Source organism: Panthera tigris, chromosome B4 (genome assembly GCF_018350195.1).
Source record: "Panthera tigris isolate Pti1 chromosome B4, P.tigris_Pti1_mat1.1, whole genome shotgun sequence".
Classification (NCBI taxonomy): domain Eukaryota; kingdom Metazoa; phylum Chordata; class Mammalia; order Carnivora; family Felidae; genus Panthera; species Panthera tigris.
The window spans coordinates 53,569,229-53,589,503 of record NC_056666.1 but is presented as its reverse complement, the minus strand read 5'-3'; the positions used below and the strand labels follow the sequence as shown (position 1 = coordinate 53,589,503).

General features: G+C 35.5%; 1 protein-coding gene and 1 pseudogene across 4 annotated transcripts in view; one reads left to right on the top strand and one right to left on the bottom strand.

Moving 5' to 3' along the window:
• LOC122240310 overlaps positions 1 to 18,958 on the top strand; it is a 152,453-nt pseudogene extending 133,495 nt beyond the window's left edge.
• Positions 1 to 20,275, bottom strand: part of LOC102948753 (pyridine nucleotide-disulfide oxidoreductase domain-containing protein 1) — a 75,942-nt gene that overhangs the window by 33,357 nt on the left and 22,310 nt on the right. For 3 of the 4 annotated variants that reach the window (XM_042991897.1, XM_042991898.1, XM_042991899.1), the window contains 10 exons: positions 19,829 to 19,948; positions 16,681 to 16,809; positions 14,554 to 14,627; positions 11,554 to 11,714; positions 9,276 to 9,376; positions 7,660 to 7,795; positions 6,500 to 6,612; positions 5,513 to 5,635; positions 3,250 to 3,387; positions 1,592 to 2,654 (listed from right to left, as the gene is read on the bottom strand). In XM_042991897.1, coding sequence (XP_042847831.1) covers positions 2,406 to 2,654; positions 3,250 to 3,387; positions 5,513 to 5,635; positions 6,500 to 6,612; positions 7,660 to 7,795; positions 9,276 to 9,376; positions 11,554 to 11,714; positions 14,554 to 14,627; positions 16,681 to 16,809; positions 19,829 to 19,948 — 1,344 coding nt within the window. In that variant the 3' untranslated portion in view covers positions 1,592 to 2,405. Of the gene's footprint in view, positions 1 to 1,591; positions 2,655 to 3,249; positions 3,388 to 5,512; positions 5,636 to 6,499; positions 6,613 to 7,659; positions 7,796 to 9,275; positions 9,377 to 11,553; positions 11,715 to 14,553; positions 14,628 to 16,680; positions 16,810 to 19,828; positions 19,949 to 20,275 lie in introns of those variants that run through there. The other variant, XR_006219815.1, reaches the window with a different exon arrangement.

Here is a 20,275-nt window from a genome sequence, read left to right as displayed (position 1 = left end):
TACTATCCTCCCCACTACAGTTTGCAGCATCAGGGGTGGGTACCCTTGGTTACCATGTCTGTCTCTCTTGCTGTTCTCCATGTGGTGTATCTTTTATTGTACAGAAGCTGTTCAGTCAGTCCGCAGTTCTTCAAGAGGAGTTGCCTATAAACAGGTGTAGATTTGGTGCGCCCAGTTCAGGATCTTCCTATGTTGCCATCTTGGATTGGAACACTCCCTAGTTCATTGTTTTTAAATCTTTATAGGCTAATATATATAGCTAGGACTACATGGGGGCAATACTAGATCCCAAAATGGATTTAAAAGATTAAGCAAGCTGTGAACAGCATGTTCTAGATTCAAAAGTAACACAGTTTTAAAACAGTAAAATAATAAAAGGATAAAAGGATAAGTGGTATGTGTACGGATCTATATTGCTGTACTAAGGGCATGTTAAATTTTTAAGAAATGAAGGGAAAAGTTTAAATCCCTCTGAATAGAAATGCTATTTAAGAAAAGACTAATCTCTAAGAGTTTATAGTGGCTGATTGGAAAGAGAAATTTCATGCAAAAGAGTGAATTATTTTTGAACCAGGTAATGGCTAATCACTCATAAGACACTAATATAGATAGCAGTGTTTGGGTGCTGTAGTTTAACTTTTTTTCATCCTGCATGTTTGTTCTATCTGAAGAGCTGGACTAACCAGTTCCCCCTCACAGTTTTGACACCTGGTGGGTGAAGGTAACTATGGTCTTAAATTTGCAGCCAGAGAAACTTCTGCGTTTATTATGCTGTGCTATACTCACCAGTTAACAAGAGTCTGATATATAAATCAGGGTACTAGAATCAATAATTATGAATATCTGATGATGAGGACATTCTTGTCTCTAAACTGTGTACCTAGGAAGCCACAGTTTCCAGAATATTGTGTAATGAGCACAAATCAGGTAAATATGAAGAATAGACTGATTCTAAGTATCTCTCAATCATGTCTGGCAGACACTCTGGTTCCTAGAGCATATCCAAAGGCCTTCTGGTAACCAGGTTATTTTCTTTACATCTCTGTAAATTCAACAATGTCTTACAGAGACTATAACAGTTTAGTGATAGACTTGAGGAATATCCTAATTTTAGTTCAGAACAAATTAACAAATCAGTGTTTAGGGTGGCTCATGTTGAGGACTCATTTTAAGCCAGTTTAATAACTAGAATAGCCTGTCCTTATAATTCCCAAATCCCAGTTGCCTATTATTTCATTATAGCATGTGAAAGAAGAAACATCTAACAGCATACTGCAGAGATCTAATCAAGATCCTGAAGTAGGCAGAGGACTTGTTCACAATACCGGTTGTGATCAACACTGGTTGAGAAGTCTGCCTGCGCAGCAAAGGTTGAACCAATACTCTCAAGCCTGTGAAACCATGCTGTGTACCACTGTGTCCATAGATTTAGGGTTTCTCAGACAACATATCCCTTCAAGATAGGGCTCACATTTGAGTAGATATTTGAAGACCAAAAACTAGGCCACTGACACTTAACTAAAGAGCTAACCGATAAACCGATATAGAAGGACCCAGGAGGACTATTAATCTGAAGAGAAAATGCAACAGCTGAGTTTTTACCAAAGTGTTTGTTTTTGTTTGTAGACTGAATCACTTCAAACGTATCATTCTAAAGGAGCTGATAAAGAGGGAAGAAAACAATTCAGGTAACTTCCAAAAGTCTGCAAACATGCTTCAGCAATCTAAGAGAGTGTTTCCGAATTTTCCAAGAAAACATTTTATGCACGTATACACCATTATTTTGTAGTTTAAGACAATTTCATTAATATTGAAGGCTTGAACACTTGAGATCATGATTTATAAAAATTGACAGTATAAAATGAGACAAATGTAAAGTTCACATAAACTCGTATTATTTTTACATAACTAACTGTTGATAGCAGTGTTATCACGTGGAATATATAGGCTTATTACAAAGGGAGTGATTTCAGCTTTTAACAGCTGTGGAATCCAAATGCAAAAGGAATAAAGTATCAATACAAATGATATTAAGTAAGCTATTGCTACATTTCTAGAAGTAAAACCAAACTATAAGCCTCTTGAAACCACAGCCCTAACATTTCAATCAGAATGATTCTGAAACCAAACTATAAGCCTCTTGAAACCACAGCCCTAACATTTCAATCAGAATGATTCTGGTGTGCCAGGCCAAGTTGTTGGCTAAGTAGATCACAATCTAGCTGAATCTGCCCCAAAGCTAAATTAGAAATGAATAACTTAAATTTACATTAAGTGCTAGGTTTTAAGTTAGAAAAAATATATTTTAAAACTTTGCCACTGAAATCATTATCACTTCTATTAAATTTTACCTTATTGTGACTTTGTATTATTTGGAACATTATGTAGCTCTTGAAATGCTTTTATTAATCAAAATAATCTTCTAAATCAATATTGGGATCTAGCAGATCTTCTCCATATGATGAAAGATCCATTTGATTTAAAATTAAGTTTTCAAATGTTTCTTCTAAATCAGTTTCACCAATTAAGACAGCTCCCATCATGCGCCCATTCTGCATGACGACTTTGACGTATTCTTGTCCTTTGGTACATCTCAGCATTAATTCATGATCTGAACCTAAGCCCTGTGCATTGTATTTTCCCAGCAATACAACCTAAATGCAGGAATAAAGTACAAAAAGGAAACACAGTATGTAGTTACACTGTATTATGCTAGAATAGCAGTGCATTTATTATACAGATGACACTAACACACAATCTATATATGAACATTAAAAATACCTAGTGAATTAGCAAATATGCAGGATCTGGACTACATTAGCTTAGAGTCATGATTTAATCTCCTTAAGTCTTACCTGTGTTCTTCCTTATCAGTAAATTATCAAGAAAAAACTTGCCTCAGAGTAAAATAAGTACGGCAGAGTACCTAGTTCATTCTTGAGTATGACAGCTATTAGTTCCCCTTACAAGGCAAGGATGGATCTCAAATGAAATGCAGACATGCACCAACAGGGAGTAAGTCTAGAAGAGATGCCCCCCCACCCCCACCTTTAACTATAAAATAGTATCGTAGGAAGGTAGGTGGTGATTAGGAATTAAGACCAGCAGTAATACCAGGTACTGATTTGCAAGAAATGAGATGTCATTTTTTTGTAAAATGACTAAAACCATACATTTACTTACTCAAATGATAAAATTACATAATTAAAGGCGAACAAGCAGAAAAAGGCACTACTTTGTTTATCTTACCTTATAGTTGAAGAATTTTGTTACGTGAGCAAAAAGTTCAAAGCTGAAGTCCATGTCAGTAAATTGTCCTAAAGTAGCTGCGGCCATGCACTTGGCTGCATACCACCCCATCTGTCTAGCCTGGGTCCACAGCCTCATCTGAAATAAAAAAATGTTATGAGATATAATGTTCACTGTCCACACTTAAAAAATGCTAGCACCTTAACCTTACAGAATTGCTTAAAGGGCTTCAATATTGAGAGTCCTTGAGATTGGTTACATCTAGCTAGTCAGATGACCAGCTGGATTGTCTTTGCCATAGAAGCAATCACCATTCCACACTAACCAAAACGGATTCCGCTATTTGAGAATTCTAAAATTAAAGGATGATACCAACTCTGTACGTTTCAATAAACTATAACAACTAAAACATTTCAGGGTACACCAGGGAAGAATAATACTAATTAACTGGTCTCCTCTCACAGAGTAAGTTTATCATCAGCATAAATAGAGATGAGAAATGATCACTGAAAAATTCATTCCTTTTCCTAATCCTTAGATTTTGGTGCTATATAGTTAAGGCTTCTCATGCAATAAAACCTCAGTCGTCAGGCAGATCGATATATTCGTTGGTGTCCTAACAGCCTCAAGAAATGTTACCAGATTTCAGCAACCAATGCTGGGAATTCATTTTAAATTCTTCCCTTAGGTTATCAGTGATCCTGCATAGAACACTGGCCTTGGAAGTCAAGAGATTTAAATACCAACTCTTCTACATATTTAAGTTTTTATTTCTACTTATTTAACTGAGCCTCAGTTTCTTTGCCTGAAACAAAAATGTATACCACCTATTCAATGGCTATTAAGAGATTTAAATAAGCTAGCCTACACTAAGCAATTAGTAATGTCCTTTTGTGTGCAAAACTAATACCACAATCATTTCTGATAGATTTTTTTAATTCAGTCTCCTCTATAAACATAAACAATGTATACCAGCTTCAAGGTCCCTTCAGTCTGTGTCTCGGACTGTGTAAAACAAATGAATTAGTGTACTTATTTATTATTTACTGCTTCTGCAAATTAAGAGACAGGGTCTATTAGATTCACTCAAGAGACCCTTGTCATTTTTGGACACGGACTATACCAGAGTTTATGACACCCATTAAGGATGTAATTTATCCTAAACGGTTTAAAAGCATTAAAAAAATCCCACAAACTCAGAGTTTATGACAGATCTGTCACAAAGGGAAAGAGAATGATTACAGAGAAAACTGAAAACAAGCTAGCACTCTTTTTAAAAAAAAATTAAAAAAAATTTTTTTTAACATTTATTTTTTGAGAGACACAAAGCATGAGTGGAGGGTGTGCAGACAGAGAGGGAGACACAGAATCCAAAGCAGGCTCCAGGCTCCCAGCTGTCAGCACAGAGCCTGATGCGGGGCTAAAAACTCACGAACCGTGAGATCATGACCTGAGCTGAGTCTGACGCTTAACTGACTATACCACCCAGGCGCCCCTAGGCTAAAAGCACTTTTATATGATTGTCAGCTCTGCTGTAGGTAAAAACACACAAAGTAATGAAGCTGCCTCTTAAAATACATCTAGCTCTTCTGCTACTTCACACTCCATGGTTGATCTGAAGGAGTAATATCCCTACCTGTGGAGCTGGTCTTACACGGAGTGTTGCCTGGGTCTTTTATCTGTAACATCTACTGTGTGTCTCCTCCCCCTGAGACTACCTCTCCTATGACCACGGTCTGAGTATCTTCCTCAAGGATTTCTCCTCCACCATTAGGAGGAAGTCTATGTCCAGTTCAATGGAGGTGTTCAGCTGAGGAAGGCTGTTTACTATAGGAAATTTTTTCAGTCACAGTTCTCACAGGGACAGAATAGGGTCATCATTTATCTACATGGTTTATACCTCAGTAATTATTAATCTAAAGCTGTGCTGTCCAGTCTGGCAGATGCTAAATACATGTAGCTATTTAAATTTAAGTGCTCAATAGAGATACGTGGTTAGTGACTACCTGACTAGACACTGCAAAGGTACAGAACATTTCTGTCATTGCATAAAGTTCCACTGGACAGTGTTGATAAACTACTGTTCCATCACTATATAATAACTTACCAAAAGGGAAAATTCTTTAATTGTCACAAAAAACTCTATGACAGCTTCTTAAAGTAAAAAAGTTGGAAAACCAGATATTTAGATTTGCTGGTAGCAACTCCTTTACCGTCAGATGGAATCTCTGATACGAAGATGTGATCCTGGATGCTGGCTTACCTGCTGCCACACTGGGCTGGGCTGCCATGATGCAGTGCAGATGTCACCTGCAGCATAGATATCAGAGAGAGACGTGTGCATGTGATCATCCACTTTCAGGCCACCATCTTCGCCTAGATCAAACTAAACAATGTTCCTTATGAGAACACATGGGAAGAAAAGTGAAAGATGGCTTTGTCATTCTAAAGTAAAAGAACAAGTCACATTTGTACACCTTGGTATGCTGATCTTTAATGAGAAAGTAAATAATAGCTGAAAGTTTAGATAACTCAGCTCAATTTCCAGGGGATCAAAATGCTACTAAGACAGACCAACTCAAAAATTCTTAGACTTTCAACATCAGGAATACTCAGTAACCGTGACTACCCCACTCATAATTACAATATTCCAGTTTTGTGAACTTTAAATGCTAAAAGGCATTTAGCATTTTAGCATTTCTCTACAAGAATCACTTGTAAGAATTCATAGGTGTCAGTCTCTTACCAACCTTTAGACAAATGAACTGTGCATTATGTTCCATCAATGATGACATTTATGCTGGGATGTTAGCTGCTTAAGGACTTTACGCAATAAGAAATACTGCAAATCCAAACATGAATATGATCTAAATTGTTTTCACCTTCCATAAATTAGTTTTATACTAAAGCAAGGAACAGTTACTTATGCTTGAAAGTTAAATTTCATACAGTACTTTAAAAATATTCACAGCATGAGGCACCTGGGTGGCTCAGTCAGTTAAGCATCCGACTTTAGCTCAGGTCATGATCTCACAGTTTGTGAGTTTGAGCCCCGTCTCAGGCTGTGTGCTGACAGCTTGTTCAGAGCCTGGAGCCTCCCCTGGATTCTGTCTCCCTTTCTCTCTGCCCCTCCCCCTGCTCATACTCTTTCTCTGTCTCTCTCAAAAATAAATAAACATTAAAAAAAATATAAAAATATTCACAGCAGGACAAAAAAAAAAACAAAAACAAAAAAAAAACTTCACCTTACATTGTTGCCACAGAGAAAAGGTTCTGTATTTGGTGTAACTCCTGTAGCACTGACAATGAAATCACAGCCGTATATCTTTTCACTGGTCAATTCCACATATACAGGCCATACTTCTAAAACAAAACAAAATAAACAAAACCTTTATTCTCCAATGTAATCACCACAAGTTATCCATAGCATTATGTGACTATAATACCTAGAATAAAGGGTGAAAGAAAATGGCAGGAGAGTACTTTAAAACAACACTGCTTAATAATTTTTATAAGGCACATTTGCTAAAACAATTATAATACAATCAACATTATCTCCTTGTTTTGGGTATACTTATAACATTACAGCATTCTAAACATTTTCCCTTCAAATTTAGACCTAGACCTTTTCTAACAAAGTAAATTTAAATTGATAATCACTTTATAAATTATTTATCTAAAAATATTAATACATTATATACTCCAGAGAGTTTAGCCCAACTACATTACTCATTTTTCAATGTTTTCCCTTACTGTTTTTAGTCAAACTGTAACATTAACTCTTCCCGTGGAAAAATTCAAAGAATTCAAAACAATGGAATATTACACACTAGTTTGAGTGTATTTCTTCAAATAGTGGTAGGTCTCACAGGAGATGTGGAACAGGAATTAGTCCCAAATTACAGATTTTCAATCTGATTTGGGGGAAGTCACTTCATCTCTGAAAGCATAAAGGTTTTTTTAGTTTCTTTTTGATCTGCAAGATATTTCATTTGACTCACAGAGTTGTGGTGGGCAAAACACCATGAATGCCATGTAAAATGTGATGCTCACTATATCAATTATTAGGAAACTTGAAGATTAAGTAGTGAAAAGGAAATGACTTACATTAAGTAATGATTTCATGTTTACTCTTTTTTTTAAGTTTATTTTTGAAGGAGAGACACAGCATGAGTCGGGGAGGGGCAGAGAGAGAGAGGGAGACACTGAATCCAAAGTGGGCTCCAGGCTCTGAGATGTCAGCACAGAGCCCGAAGTGGGGCTCAAACTCACAAACTGTGAGATCATGACCTGAGCTGAAGTCTCACACTTAATGGATTGAGCCATCCAGATGCCCCTCATGTTTATTTTTTATGTTTAAGTTTCCTCCTTTTAAATTACTGGTTATTACATTTTTTCTTAATTACTTACCTTTATCAGTTGTGACTGGCTGATTATGATGGTCTCTCGGAAAAGGCAAGGACTTTTTCCTCGAAATTCTAAATTCTTCTTGAAGGTAGATTTTCTTTACTTCACACATAGTTTCAATGTGAATCTTACGAGAAAACTAAAAGAAACAATGGTTACCGTAAATAATACTTCCCAAAAGACTGATTTGGGTTACTGATAAAAAAAAAAAATTACAATACACTTGTAGAAACATATGGAAAACATAAATGAAAACACACTGGATGCCCCCATATAATCTCGATTTCTGTTTGTGAAGGCAGTAAGAAGAAATCCATTCAGAACTTAAGAGAACAAGTAGTTGCACTGACAGGTAACACCAAGGGATGCTTTTTAAGATAAGCCTCACTGATAATTACAAATATATTTTCTAAAAATTTCCACTGTTAGAGAACTATAAAACCCTCTTGAGGGCAGATCTATGTTGATTTACTTACTATTATATCCCAGAACCTTAGTAAAGTACCAAGTATGTAGGAGATAATGTTCACTGAACCAAACTGCTGCTCAGTTTAAAAATACTACTAAACTTAGAATCTGAAGGTGCAGAAGAACTGATTTTGCATAATTTCTATCACAAAAATGAGGTATAACATGAAGCCAGCTCCTCTCCAAACTACCTGAGGCTGAAATCATACAAAGTAATAAGAACTCCGTGTATGCTTCTTACAGTATTTACATATCATAGCCTTTTAGCAATTATTTAAAAACAAATACCTAATAAATGAGTAAAAGCAAATCATCTTATCCAATTAAGGTATTAAATGTGTATTTAGAATTTATCAAATAACCTGTAAAATATTATAATGCATAGGAGGTGACCTTTAAGAAAAGATTAATTTAAAATAGGACAGGTATATTCACTGTAGAAATCTCTGTGCCTGGAGAATTAAAAAGAAGGGCAACAGTTTGTTTGTTTGTTTGTTTTTAATATGTGAAATTTATTGTCAAATTGGTTTCCATACAATACCCAGTGCTCATCCCGAAAGATGCCCTCTTCAATACCCATCACTCACCCTCCCCTCCCTCCCACCCCCCATCAACCCTCAGTTTGTTCTCAGTTTTTAAGAGTCTCTTATGCTTTGGCTCTCTCCCACTCTAACCTCTTTTTTTTTTTTTTTCCTTCCCCTCCCCCATGGGTTTCTGTTACGTTTCTCAGGATCCACATAAGAGTGAAAACATGGTATCTGTCTTTCTCTGTATGGCTTATTTCACTTAGCATAGCGTAGGTCTATTTTTAATTTTTTGAGGAACTCCACACTATTTTCCAGAGTGGCTACACCAGTTTGCATTCCCACCAACAGTGCAAGAGGGTTCCCGTTTCTCCACATCCTCTCCAGCATCTATAGTCTCCTGATTTGTTCATTTTGGCCACTCTGAACAGTCAGTTTTTGATGAATTAAATATCCACTTATCTCTTAAGGTAAGGAACTGGGCCAGCTGCTATTGGTTCTATCCTAGCACTATGGATTTTAAGTGACCTAGCAGTTGTTGGACTATATTTGTAACCAGTCTTCAACGAATGGTTCAAGAATTTAAAATTCCATCTACACATGTTTAATTAGTGTATGAACACATACCTCTTTTGTTCCTTTAAGATTCAAGCCTTCATGCCAATCAGGTCCCAAGGCACTGCCCACATTGCCAGCACTACCTTTGGTTTGTCTTTCCTTTTTTCTTCCTGAAAAGATAAAACTCAATTCAAAATTCAAATGATAAAAAAACTTCCAGGCAGAGAAGCATACTTGTGTTCTCAAGCTTTTAGGCAATGTCATGATTCTCATATATAGCATAAACTAACTTATCTGTATTGATCGTTTTAATATTTTGTGATCTAGAGCTATAGAACAGGTAATTTTTCAATTAAGTGTTGAATATAAAACATACTATATACATGGTCAATATGAAGGGTGAGATCTGATAAAAGGTTGATATCCAAAATGTATAAAGAACTCCTACAACTTGGTAACACAAATACAACCAAAATAAAAAAACAGGCAGAGGACCTGAATAGACATTTTTCCAAAGACATATAGATGGCTAACAAGGACATAAAAAAGTGTTCAAAATCACTAGTCAGAGAAGTACAAATCAAAACTACAATGAGATAGATCACCTTACACCTGCCAGAATGGCTAGAATCAAAAAGACAAGAAATTACAAGTGTTGGCAAGGATGTAGAGAAACAAGATACCTCGTGCACGGTTGGTGGGAATCCAAATTGGTACAGCCACTATGAAAAACAGTATGGAGGTTCCTCAAAAAATTATCAGAATTACCACATGATCTGGTAACTCCACTACTGGGCATTTACAAAAGGAAATGAAAACACTAATTCAAAAAGATGTATGCTCCCCTATGTGAACTTGCATAATTTACAAGCAAGATAAGGAATCAACTCAAGTGTCCACTGACAGATTTATGGATAAAGAAGATGTGGTGTGCATGTGTATGTGTACACACACATACACACAATGGAATATTACTCCACCAGGAAAAAGAATGAGATCTTACCATCTGCAACATGGATGGACCTAGAGGATATTCTGCTAAGTGAAATAACTCAGAGAAGGACAAGTACCGTATGATTTCACTCATACGTAGAATTTAGGAAACAAAGAAAAAGGAGACTCAAAAAAACCCACTCAAAAACTGAGAACTGGGGGTTGCCAGAGGGGAGGTGGGTGAAGGGATGTGTGTGTGGAACAAGGGGGATTAAGAGTGTACTTATCATGATGAGCAGAGTAATGTATAGAATTGTTGAATCATTTTACTGTACACCTGAAAATAACAGAACACTGTATGTTAATTATACTTCAATAAAAATTTTACAATAAATGCAGGCAAGTTAAACTAGAAAAATAATTTAAAAAAAAACCAAACTCAAAACACAGCAGAAGCAGACTCAGATATAGAGAATAAACTGGTGGTTGCCACAGGGGAGGGAACTGGTGCACAGGATAAACAGGTGAACGGGATTAAGAAGTATGAACTTCCAGTTATAAGTCATGGGGATATAAAGTACACCATAGGAAATACAGTCAATACTGTAATAATTTGGTACAGTGACAAACGGTAACTAAACCTACAGAGGTGATCACGTCATAATGTATAAAAATACTGAATCACTATTGTACATCTGAAACTAATATATGTGAGTTATAATTCAATTAAACAATTAGTCAACAGTTTTTAAACATTTTGTCAACTTTTAGCACCCTCAACACTTACAGAATTTTTTGAATTTTATAAGCCAAAAGTTAAAAATTTTAAAAAGCCTCTTAAATAAAAATCTAGGTTTGTATTTCCTTTTTACCTCATTGCATTTTTTTTTTTTTTTTGTAAAATTACCTAAGGTGCTGTCCAGTTGTACCATCTGTTTGCAAAGATGCAGATGGGCTGGTTTAATTCACTTTAAATTTCCAGTCTTAATTATACACAGTTTTCATTAAAAAAAAAAAAAGGTCCTGGATAGGAGCTCCTAGATGGCTCAGCTGGTTAGGCATCCAACTTTTGGTTCTGTCTCAGGTCATAATCTCAGGGTTTGTGGGCTTGAGTCCTGCACTGGGCTCTGCACTCACAGCCAGAGCCTGTTTGGGATTCCCTTTCTCTCTCTCTCCTTCCCTATTTCTCTCTGCCCCTGCCCCATCCGTGCTCTCTCCCTCTCAAAATAAATAAACTTTGAAAAAAAAAAAAAATCCTCGAAAGTCTAAATCCTGTGTATGGAGACAGGAAATAAATATTATCTATATATCTGTCTCTCAACTGTAGTATTTTTACTCCATGTTCTTATAGCCTTTTTCTATATGGCTGAGAAACAGTTTCATCTGTGAATTAATGAATAGATGCTATACTTACCTTCAGTTGTATATCTGGTTCTTTTATGTGCAATTTTAGCCTCTGGTTTTTCAGCAATGAGCTTTGAAGTCAAGAATTCAGCTGCACCTGCATCGAAGAAAGTATTCCCAATGGCTTTGTCTTTAATGGCCCAAATGACTTCACAGCCTTCAATTTCATACCTAAAAGGAATAAAGTTACTCAGAGCAATTTAAAAAGTCTGAGTAGGAATCTTTTTTTTTTTTTTTTTTGTAAATAACAGTTTTCTCCAAAGGCAAAAGAAAGTGTTTTAAGGCAAACAGAAATAAGGAAGAATGTAATACTCTTTCAGGATAATAAGAGCTAAAGTAGAATAAATAAATTTATCCAGTTTATTTTAAAGAACATAAAAATGACAAGCATGTGTAAGTGAGTATCAAATAAAATTTCATTACAATGAGCATTACTTCTAAGGGTTCAATTTCTCTAACAGTTACTATACGAATGTTCCCCACGGTTCCCAGGAGTGAGCAGTGCTTTGTTGATGTGGTTATAGTGTAATCAATAATGGATGAATGGATCCATGGTATATGGTTACAGTATTGACAATAGCATACTCTTTGGTAACAAATATTTTGTGTACTCAAAGGACAGAATCAGAGTTATTAACTACAATTTTAACTTTGTTATAAAGGAACCATTACCCTGCAATCCCTTCCCTTCACCTCAATAATTTCTAAGCCATTCAGCTGAAGAAAGATCCGGTTCACAGAAAAATCAAGAAAGAACAGAATGGCCACGGTGTGTATAGGCCATCACCACTAATGAGACAGCTGGAGCTCCTGGGGATCTATTTTATCTCTACGTTTAGTCACAGAGAATGTGGTTTGCTTAGTATTCATTTCACTAAGTCCCTGAAGTCCATTATATTTTTCTGCTATTATTACTTGTTTTGGTACAACTGATGAACTGAGACCATCCATGATAAACAGGATATATGGTCATCCTAATTATACTAGGACTTTATCAGAACCTATAGAGGTAATAAGAATATTATGTGTTAAGAAATTTTAACATTTACTTATGGTACAAAGTACTGCCATGTTTATTTCACAGACTGCTATAATGTAACACATTAACTTCTCAATAAATAAATGATTCAAACTAATCAATAAATAAATGATAGAAAAAAAGGTTTAGTACATCTGATTTCAGGTCACCTGACATTCATGCTTTGTGACAATTGCTCCCTTACCGCAGAAAAAAATATTTAGTTACTAAATTTCAGATTATTTGGTGAATATTCTATGTTGCTCAGATCACATAGGATTGCTGATGAGCAGAAAGTAGAATACACATTCAGTAATAAATTTCATATTTTAATTTACATAAAGGCACATAGTTATTATGAAACACTTTCCTTAGTTTTTATTAAGAAACTCCTCTACCATTTTTTTAAAATTTTAAAGTAATATAATAGTATAACACAGTATCAATATAGTTTAAAATACTAATGCTTGACTAGTAGGCCACAATTATAAGTAACCGCGAGTAACATCTATATACGTCCTACCTCACAAGATGCCCTTAGACTATGAACCATGCCCTCAGTGAGATGCATAACCATGGAGGTAGTATCACATATATAGCAGAAATACTTTCATTTTTAAAACAACTTTTAAAAAATAAACAGTGAAGTATTATGGTTTTTTGAAATCATTAAAAAAATGTCTGAAAAGAAAAGACTAACCTACACTAGTAAAGAAGAAAACAGAGGTAGTAATTGAAATAAAAGTACACTGAAGAAAATCAGCATTAGCCTCAAGGGAACACAAGGGCTATTAAAGAGCAAAAAGGGTTTGTATATAGCATTTTTCACCATGAGATGAAACACCTGATCATTCAGTGGACCTAAGCGGAGACAATCGCATTATATGCAGCCTTTCTTAAACTATCAGAGTTTATTCAATACAAAATTATAAGCTTTGTCCGATTAGTCTTATATCTCCAACCTCAAGAAAATGAGGAATAGGATTACACGTTTTAAGACTGAGCATTTCTGAATGCAAGAAAATTTTCCAGTGTAAATAATAATAGTATTAAATTACACTTTTGGTGATAGCTGATGGAGAAAATTTGTCATGTGCCTCCTTCTTAGACCTGTTTGATTTGGAATCTCCAGTTTTTTCTGTTCTCCATACAGTGCCATAAATTTCATAATTACAAGAATGATTGCCATCTCTAGTACTCAGGCAATCTAGGAACTCTTAGAAACTTCCACTGGGAATCACTATCCTGTCAAAAAGAAGAGCAAAAACCTAGTCTGCGAATAGGAATGGACAAAGCTTTGGCAAATTCATTACTTTGATTCAAATTTGTCCTCTTTGTAGTTGGACTCAACTTTCTGCCCTAAAAATGTCCAGACTATTCCATCTCAGCCATCCAATGGAAGATAAAATCATAAAGAAAATGAATGCTCTGTAGACCATAGCAGGATATTTATTCCTCAGTGTTCTTTAAACTTGAAATATCATTTTAAGATAGTATTTCACATTAATTGATGGGTTCACATTTTTCAACTTCCAAAAAAACAAGAGCTGGGAGTACCACATCTTAAAATAGGGAGTCAAACACACTGTGGGTTTCATGGGCCCAACAGGTAGCATTATAAATGAATGAAGCAGGATGGTGTAAACAATAAAACGGGTAGATATTGTGACTAGAAATCTCTAAAGGTGTGCACATTTAAATTGTTTTTCAATATAGTACATGCCTACCAAACACATGTATGGATCACATCTGTCCAGTCACCTGTGACCCCTTGAGACCTAAAACCTTCCCTAAACTCATGTTTTACAATGACATTTCTACAACTATGAATTCCATGAAGCTAAAAATATAAAATGGTTTTTTTTTCTCCTTGAAAATCTATGAAAAACAATTCTATTTATCTTTGAATTTCAGAACAGGATGTTTTCTAGTCTGCCAACAATTATGAGTCATTGAGTAGTGTTTAAATGATATTTAAAAATATATACTTACACTAGTTCAAGTGCAATGCCACCATTCCCTATGATCATTATTCTTTTAGCTTTAGTAAGCTGTTTCTGAAATTCCTATATTAAAAAGAAAATAAGATAGTGTTTTGTAATAGTGGGCAATACTTGAAGAAAGACTTCACTGATAATGTTCTTAAAATTGTACGAATTTTACCTGATTTACAAAGGAACAAAAATCTTTCACACTCTGCCAGGAACAGCCTCCCAATATTACAAATGTTTTCCTCTATCTGTCACACAAACTGCCTTTATAGCAATGCCTCTTATGATTTGACTTTTTACGTCATTACATCTAGAGTACTTCAGAATTGCAGCAAGAGGCACTAGCTCTAGTTCATCACATTCCTAACTACTTGATCAAACCAACTTACTAACATGACACTGATCTGTATACATACAGCGTTATTCCTTTTCTTCTAGTCTGTCAGTTGGCACTTCCCTGGACTCACTCAACACCGAAACTTACAGGAATGAGAAGCACAACAGCTTGGTGGTTAAGAGTCCCTGGAGTTACTAACTTCCCCCAGTTAGTAACTTGGTCAAGTTGCTTAACCCTTCTGTGCCTCAGCTTCTTCAATATAAATGGAAACAAGTAGTGACTGTATTTTATTACGTCTCTGTAAGCATTAAGATAATGTAAATAAAGCTGTTAAGAGCAGGCACGATAATGTCTAAATTAAAAAAAAAAATGCTACTTTCTTATCATAAGACAATCAATTGATGGCTCTACCCCCCTCTTCTGCCCCCTAAAAAAAATTATCACAATGAGCTTAGGGAAGCCATGGTCATTTTTATGGCACTTTTGAAAGTACAGAATAGTCCCACTGGATCAGGATGACATCTCAATAGCTAAATTTCCTCTTCCTACCATGTCAAGTTACCATTTCTATTAAATTCACCCAAAAACTTATTGTAATATTCAATAAATAATCACTGAAACTGACTGGTTTAAAATTCTACCAGAAAAAAAAAAAAACCTTAAGTTAATTTCAGTCAGCCTTTCTCTGAGGACAGTAAATAAGAAAGATCTGTTAAAAGCACTGGATGTGGAGATGAATGGCATAAGTTTACATTGTACTTCTGGTAACAGCTATTTAAGTGTAGGTAAATAATCTATTGGAGTTTGCTATTTGTAAATTGGGAGTAATACTGTCACACAGTATTATCATAAGCAGTCAGTGAATTCATGTATGTAGGCAGCCTCGCTGGAACACAGCTATGCTCATGGTTTGTAGGATCGAGCCCCATGTTGGGCTCTGCACTGACAGTGCGGAGCCTACTTGGGATTTTCTTTCCTTCTCTCCCTGCCACTCATCTGCTCACACACACACACTCTCTCTCTCTCAAAATAATAAACTTTAAAAAAGTTTTAAATTAAGAAAGATTGAAAGAAAACATCAATTTCAAGAATATAAAATATTATTAGTATACATAAAATTATCACCTTAGGGACAGAACTACAACAATAAGCTACAGGTAAGACAAAGTATTATGACTGGAAACCAGGAAGAGCTTCTTGGCAAGAAGGGTCAATAAACCCTGAAGCCCTGCAATAAATTATCAGAAGAAGTTGTAGAAGGTTCCACACAGTTTTCACCTTATTGGGATAGTTTACTATGGTTCTTGAGCAGAACAATAAACCAAATGAATTTTTTAGTTCTGGGATTCTGTCATGATTCTGGACCACAAAGATCTGAATATTAATTTCTTTGCTAAGGAGTACAGTAAGTTTGGGATATGCCTTACCTTTGTGGAAAAAGATTGCTACATTATTTAGGCTACAAATCACTATTCCCAATCAAAATACAGTAATGAATATGTGTATAATTTAAGTTATAACCTTCAGCTTAGTCATTATATCTGGGATAGTGCACAACGGAAAGAACACAGAACATCAGCATGGGACTAAAAACAGGAAAAATTATCAGCTACAACCAAACTGAAATTGGCAATAATAAAACATTATAACTATTTTCTGGTTTATGGATCACAAAACAAACCTCTTCTGTAATTTAAGAATTAACACTGTAAGTGGAATACTTTGATTCAAATAAAGGAAGTCTATGAAATATTCATGTTCCTTTCCCGTGGCCCCATCTCAGAATGTTACCTGAGCACTGTCTGTATCACGGATTCCTAATACATAAGGATTTCCTTCACATATCAACTTTGGCTTAGCTCCAGCACACAGACAGAGTTTCTTATATACATGCTGACTGCCATCTCCTGTTAAAATGCACTGTAAAAACAGGGCAAGGAAGGGGAGAGGAGAAACATATTTATACATGGGTACAGTTTCATTTTAAATACAAAATTCAGTAAGACAAAAGCAAAAAAAATACATTAAGGCTGCCTCTTGGTGGCACTCAATACGTTGTTACAGCAATTGCAAATCAGAGTAAACATGAGAATGCATTCTCCAACCCAGTGATTCACCATCATTTTAGGGCCACGAACCATTTTGAGAATCTAGGGCAAAACAGTCTTTCTTCCCTGGAAAAAAAACATACATTCACACCAGATTTTGCCTAAAACTTAGGGAATCTTATTATATTCAGGGAGGTATGTTGACCTCAGGTTAAAAACTAAACATTCAGAAATTTTTAAATCAAGCATTCTGATCATATACCTGAGGTAGGCCTTAATGAATATTTCTGATCTCAATGGAAGTTATTGTAGGAAGATCTAGTAATTCTAATGGCATCATACCTTAATATTTGTTATGGGTACAGAGGAGTACAGTGCAGTAAAAAGGTTACATTATGTCTTCTTAATCTAAAAATATTAAAAGTGTTTGGGAAGCTTGGGTGGCTCAGTCTGTTAAGTGCCTGACTCTTGATTTTGGCTCAGGGTCATGATTCCTGTGTCATGGGATCAAGCCCCGTGTCAGGTTCTGTGCTGAGTATAGATTCTAAGAATCTCAATGTCTCAATCTCTCTCTCCCTCCCTCCCTCCCCCACTCTACCTCCCCAGTTTGCATGTGCATGCATTCTTCTTAAGTACAAATAACAATCACCTAACCACAAACAAATATTCTTTGGGGATATTTTCATATTAAGTGAAAAACATTAACCTTAAATCCTAACATGTACTAGCTTTTAAAGTCATTTATATTAATTTTTAATAATATTATTGAGTCTAAAAATATGTATTTGTGATCCATTGTTTTTATTCTTTAAAATCAAATGGAAATCTGCACATAAGTAGGAGCTTTTAATAAGCATATATGTATGTGTATGTATATATACACACACATGTGACTATGACACAAGACTTTGTTGAAATGGTTTAGAGATTAACACTGTGACATGTGTTTGACTTATAAAACATAACAAATCATAAGATAGCACTTGATACCCACTGAGCCATTTGTTACCCACTGTAACTCTTCAGCTGCAAAACAAATACATAAAACTAATGATAATTCAACACAGTATAACGCATACAGAAATTCTGTGCAATTCTTTCTGAAGATAATGTAATGTGGTGGGAATTTTATCTGACAAACAGTAATTAACAGACACTGACCAAATTTAAAAAATAATTTACATTTTATGTTGTAAAAACAAACACAAAAACTCCTTTCATTGGCTACTGCTAAATTTTTGGAAGTAGACATGAAGATAAAACACACAATCTCTAATTCATCAAAGAATATAAAGGACAAATAAGAGAATACAGACATGAGCTCATACAGGACACTTCAAATGGTAATGGGTGGCATTTGGATTTATTCAAATGCCCTAATATAAATTCCCTCACAATTTATTAGTCTACATTTGAGCCCACCTCAATTTACAAATTAACGGACATGGATGTTATATAGGATATGTACTACTGTAAATGCTAGAAATTTATTCCAGTTTTGGGATTCAGATTTTTTATTTTTTTCTCATAAAATTTAGTCCTTTTTCTTACTTTTTTACTGTCAAATTATTTGTGTTTCAAATGTATTATGTATGTGTTTTCTCCATAAGGGTGAAAAACTAGAGCTGCTGTAGAGAAACAACTAGAAACCCTACTTCTCATCTTGCCTAAAGCTCACCTGAGGATATTGTTAATCATCTGACAACATGTTTCCTTCGACTGCCTTATTCATTCCCACATCCAATGCGTTACTGAGTCCTGCTAAGTTTACAGGAGAAATCTCACTCATACCTGCGCCATTCTTCCCAATTACACAGTTCTTGTCTTCGTTCAGGCCTTCTATCAGTTTGGACTATTGCAACCACCTTCTGGTTTGGTTGCTGGCCACTATCACTCACTCCACCCCATTTCATCCTCAACATTGGTATCAGATCTGTCTTCCTAAAAGAATATATTACCATCCCTGCCTCCACTTTATTTCTCCACTGACTGTAAAATAAATCATCTTGGCATGATGTAAACAGCTTTTCACAGTCCTATTTGTTTGCCCTAGTCTGCCAATCTCCTCTCTTTATCTCCACCACAGTACCTCTGACGATGTTATTCTTCCACGTGCTGCTTTTCTTTGGGTTTCTGAACAAGCAACCTCGTTTTCCTACAATGTCCTTAATTAAGAACTCTTAATTCACCCACCTTTTAAACCCAGTTCAAACATTTTCTCCTTCTGTGAGGTCCTCCAAAATCCCTAATATCAGAGCTTTGATAATACTTCAGTGACTGTGCTTTTCACATGTATATATAATTAATACATGTGCATGTCTATATTCCCTATGACAATGAGACCTCCCAGGCCAAGTTCACTGTAATGTTCCTGTTGTATCCCAGCACTTATTGCAGTGCCCAGAACACAACAGACACTATGTAAATGTTAATGCTAATTTGAAATGTAAAACCTAAAATGTTAAATCAAACTAATTATATAATCCCAATAAATTCGGAAATAGTATAAATTTTCCTAATAAAAAGAAATCAATGTTACTAAACTTTACATGCTAGGGAACTTAGTAGTGGTGGGGGTACAGATGGGTTCAAAAGAAAGCAGGGAAAGCTCATCAATATTTAACAATGGACCATCATTAAGAAAAACATCTTCTAGGGGTGCCTGGGTGACTCAGTCAGTTGGGTGTCCAACTTCAGCTCGGGTTATGATCTTGTAGTTTGTGGATTCAAGCCCCATGTCGGGCTCTGACTGACAGCTCAGAGCCTGGAGCTTGCTTTGGATTCTATGTCCCCCTCTCTCTCTGCCCCTCCCCTGCTTGTGCTCGGCCTCTCTCTCTCAAAAATAAACAAACATTTAACAAAATTAAAAAAAAAAACAAAAAACTTCTTACATGTTCTTTACTCTTCAGTTGCTTTACTCCGGATTCTATAACCTTAATGTTGGGAAAGCGATTTTCTAACATGGTATTCGGTTGCTCTTCAACATCAAATTCCTCCAATACTTTAGAAACCTGTATTAAATCAAAAAGGTGAAAATGTAAATTTTCAAAAAAATATTTCCTTTTAAGAATTTTAAATAATGAAAATATTTTCATTTATTTTTATATACTACTTAATGTTCATAAAACAAGAACGTCGGCCAACTGTACTGTATACAGTGAAAAAAGGGCTAACTCGCATTTTAAGACTTGAACTCAAATGACAATCCTACCACTGGGGCAAGTCAGCCAAGTACCTGCACCTTAGTTTCCTAGCCTGGAAAATGAGGGCTAACTCTACTTACTTCTGCATATTTTAATTACACAGCTTGTCTGTTTCTGTATCCTTATAGTTTTCTC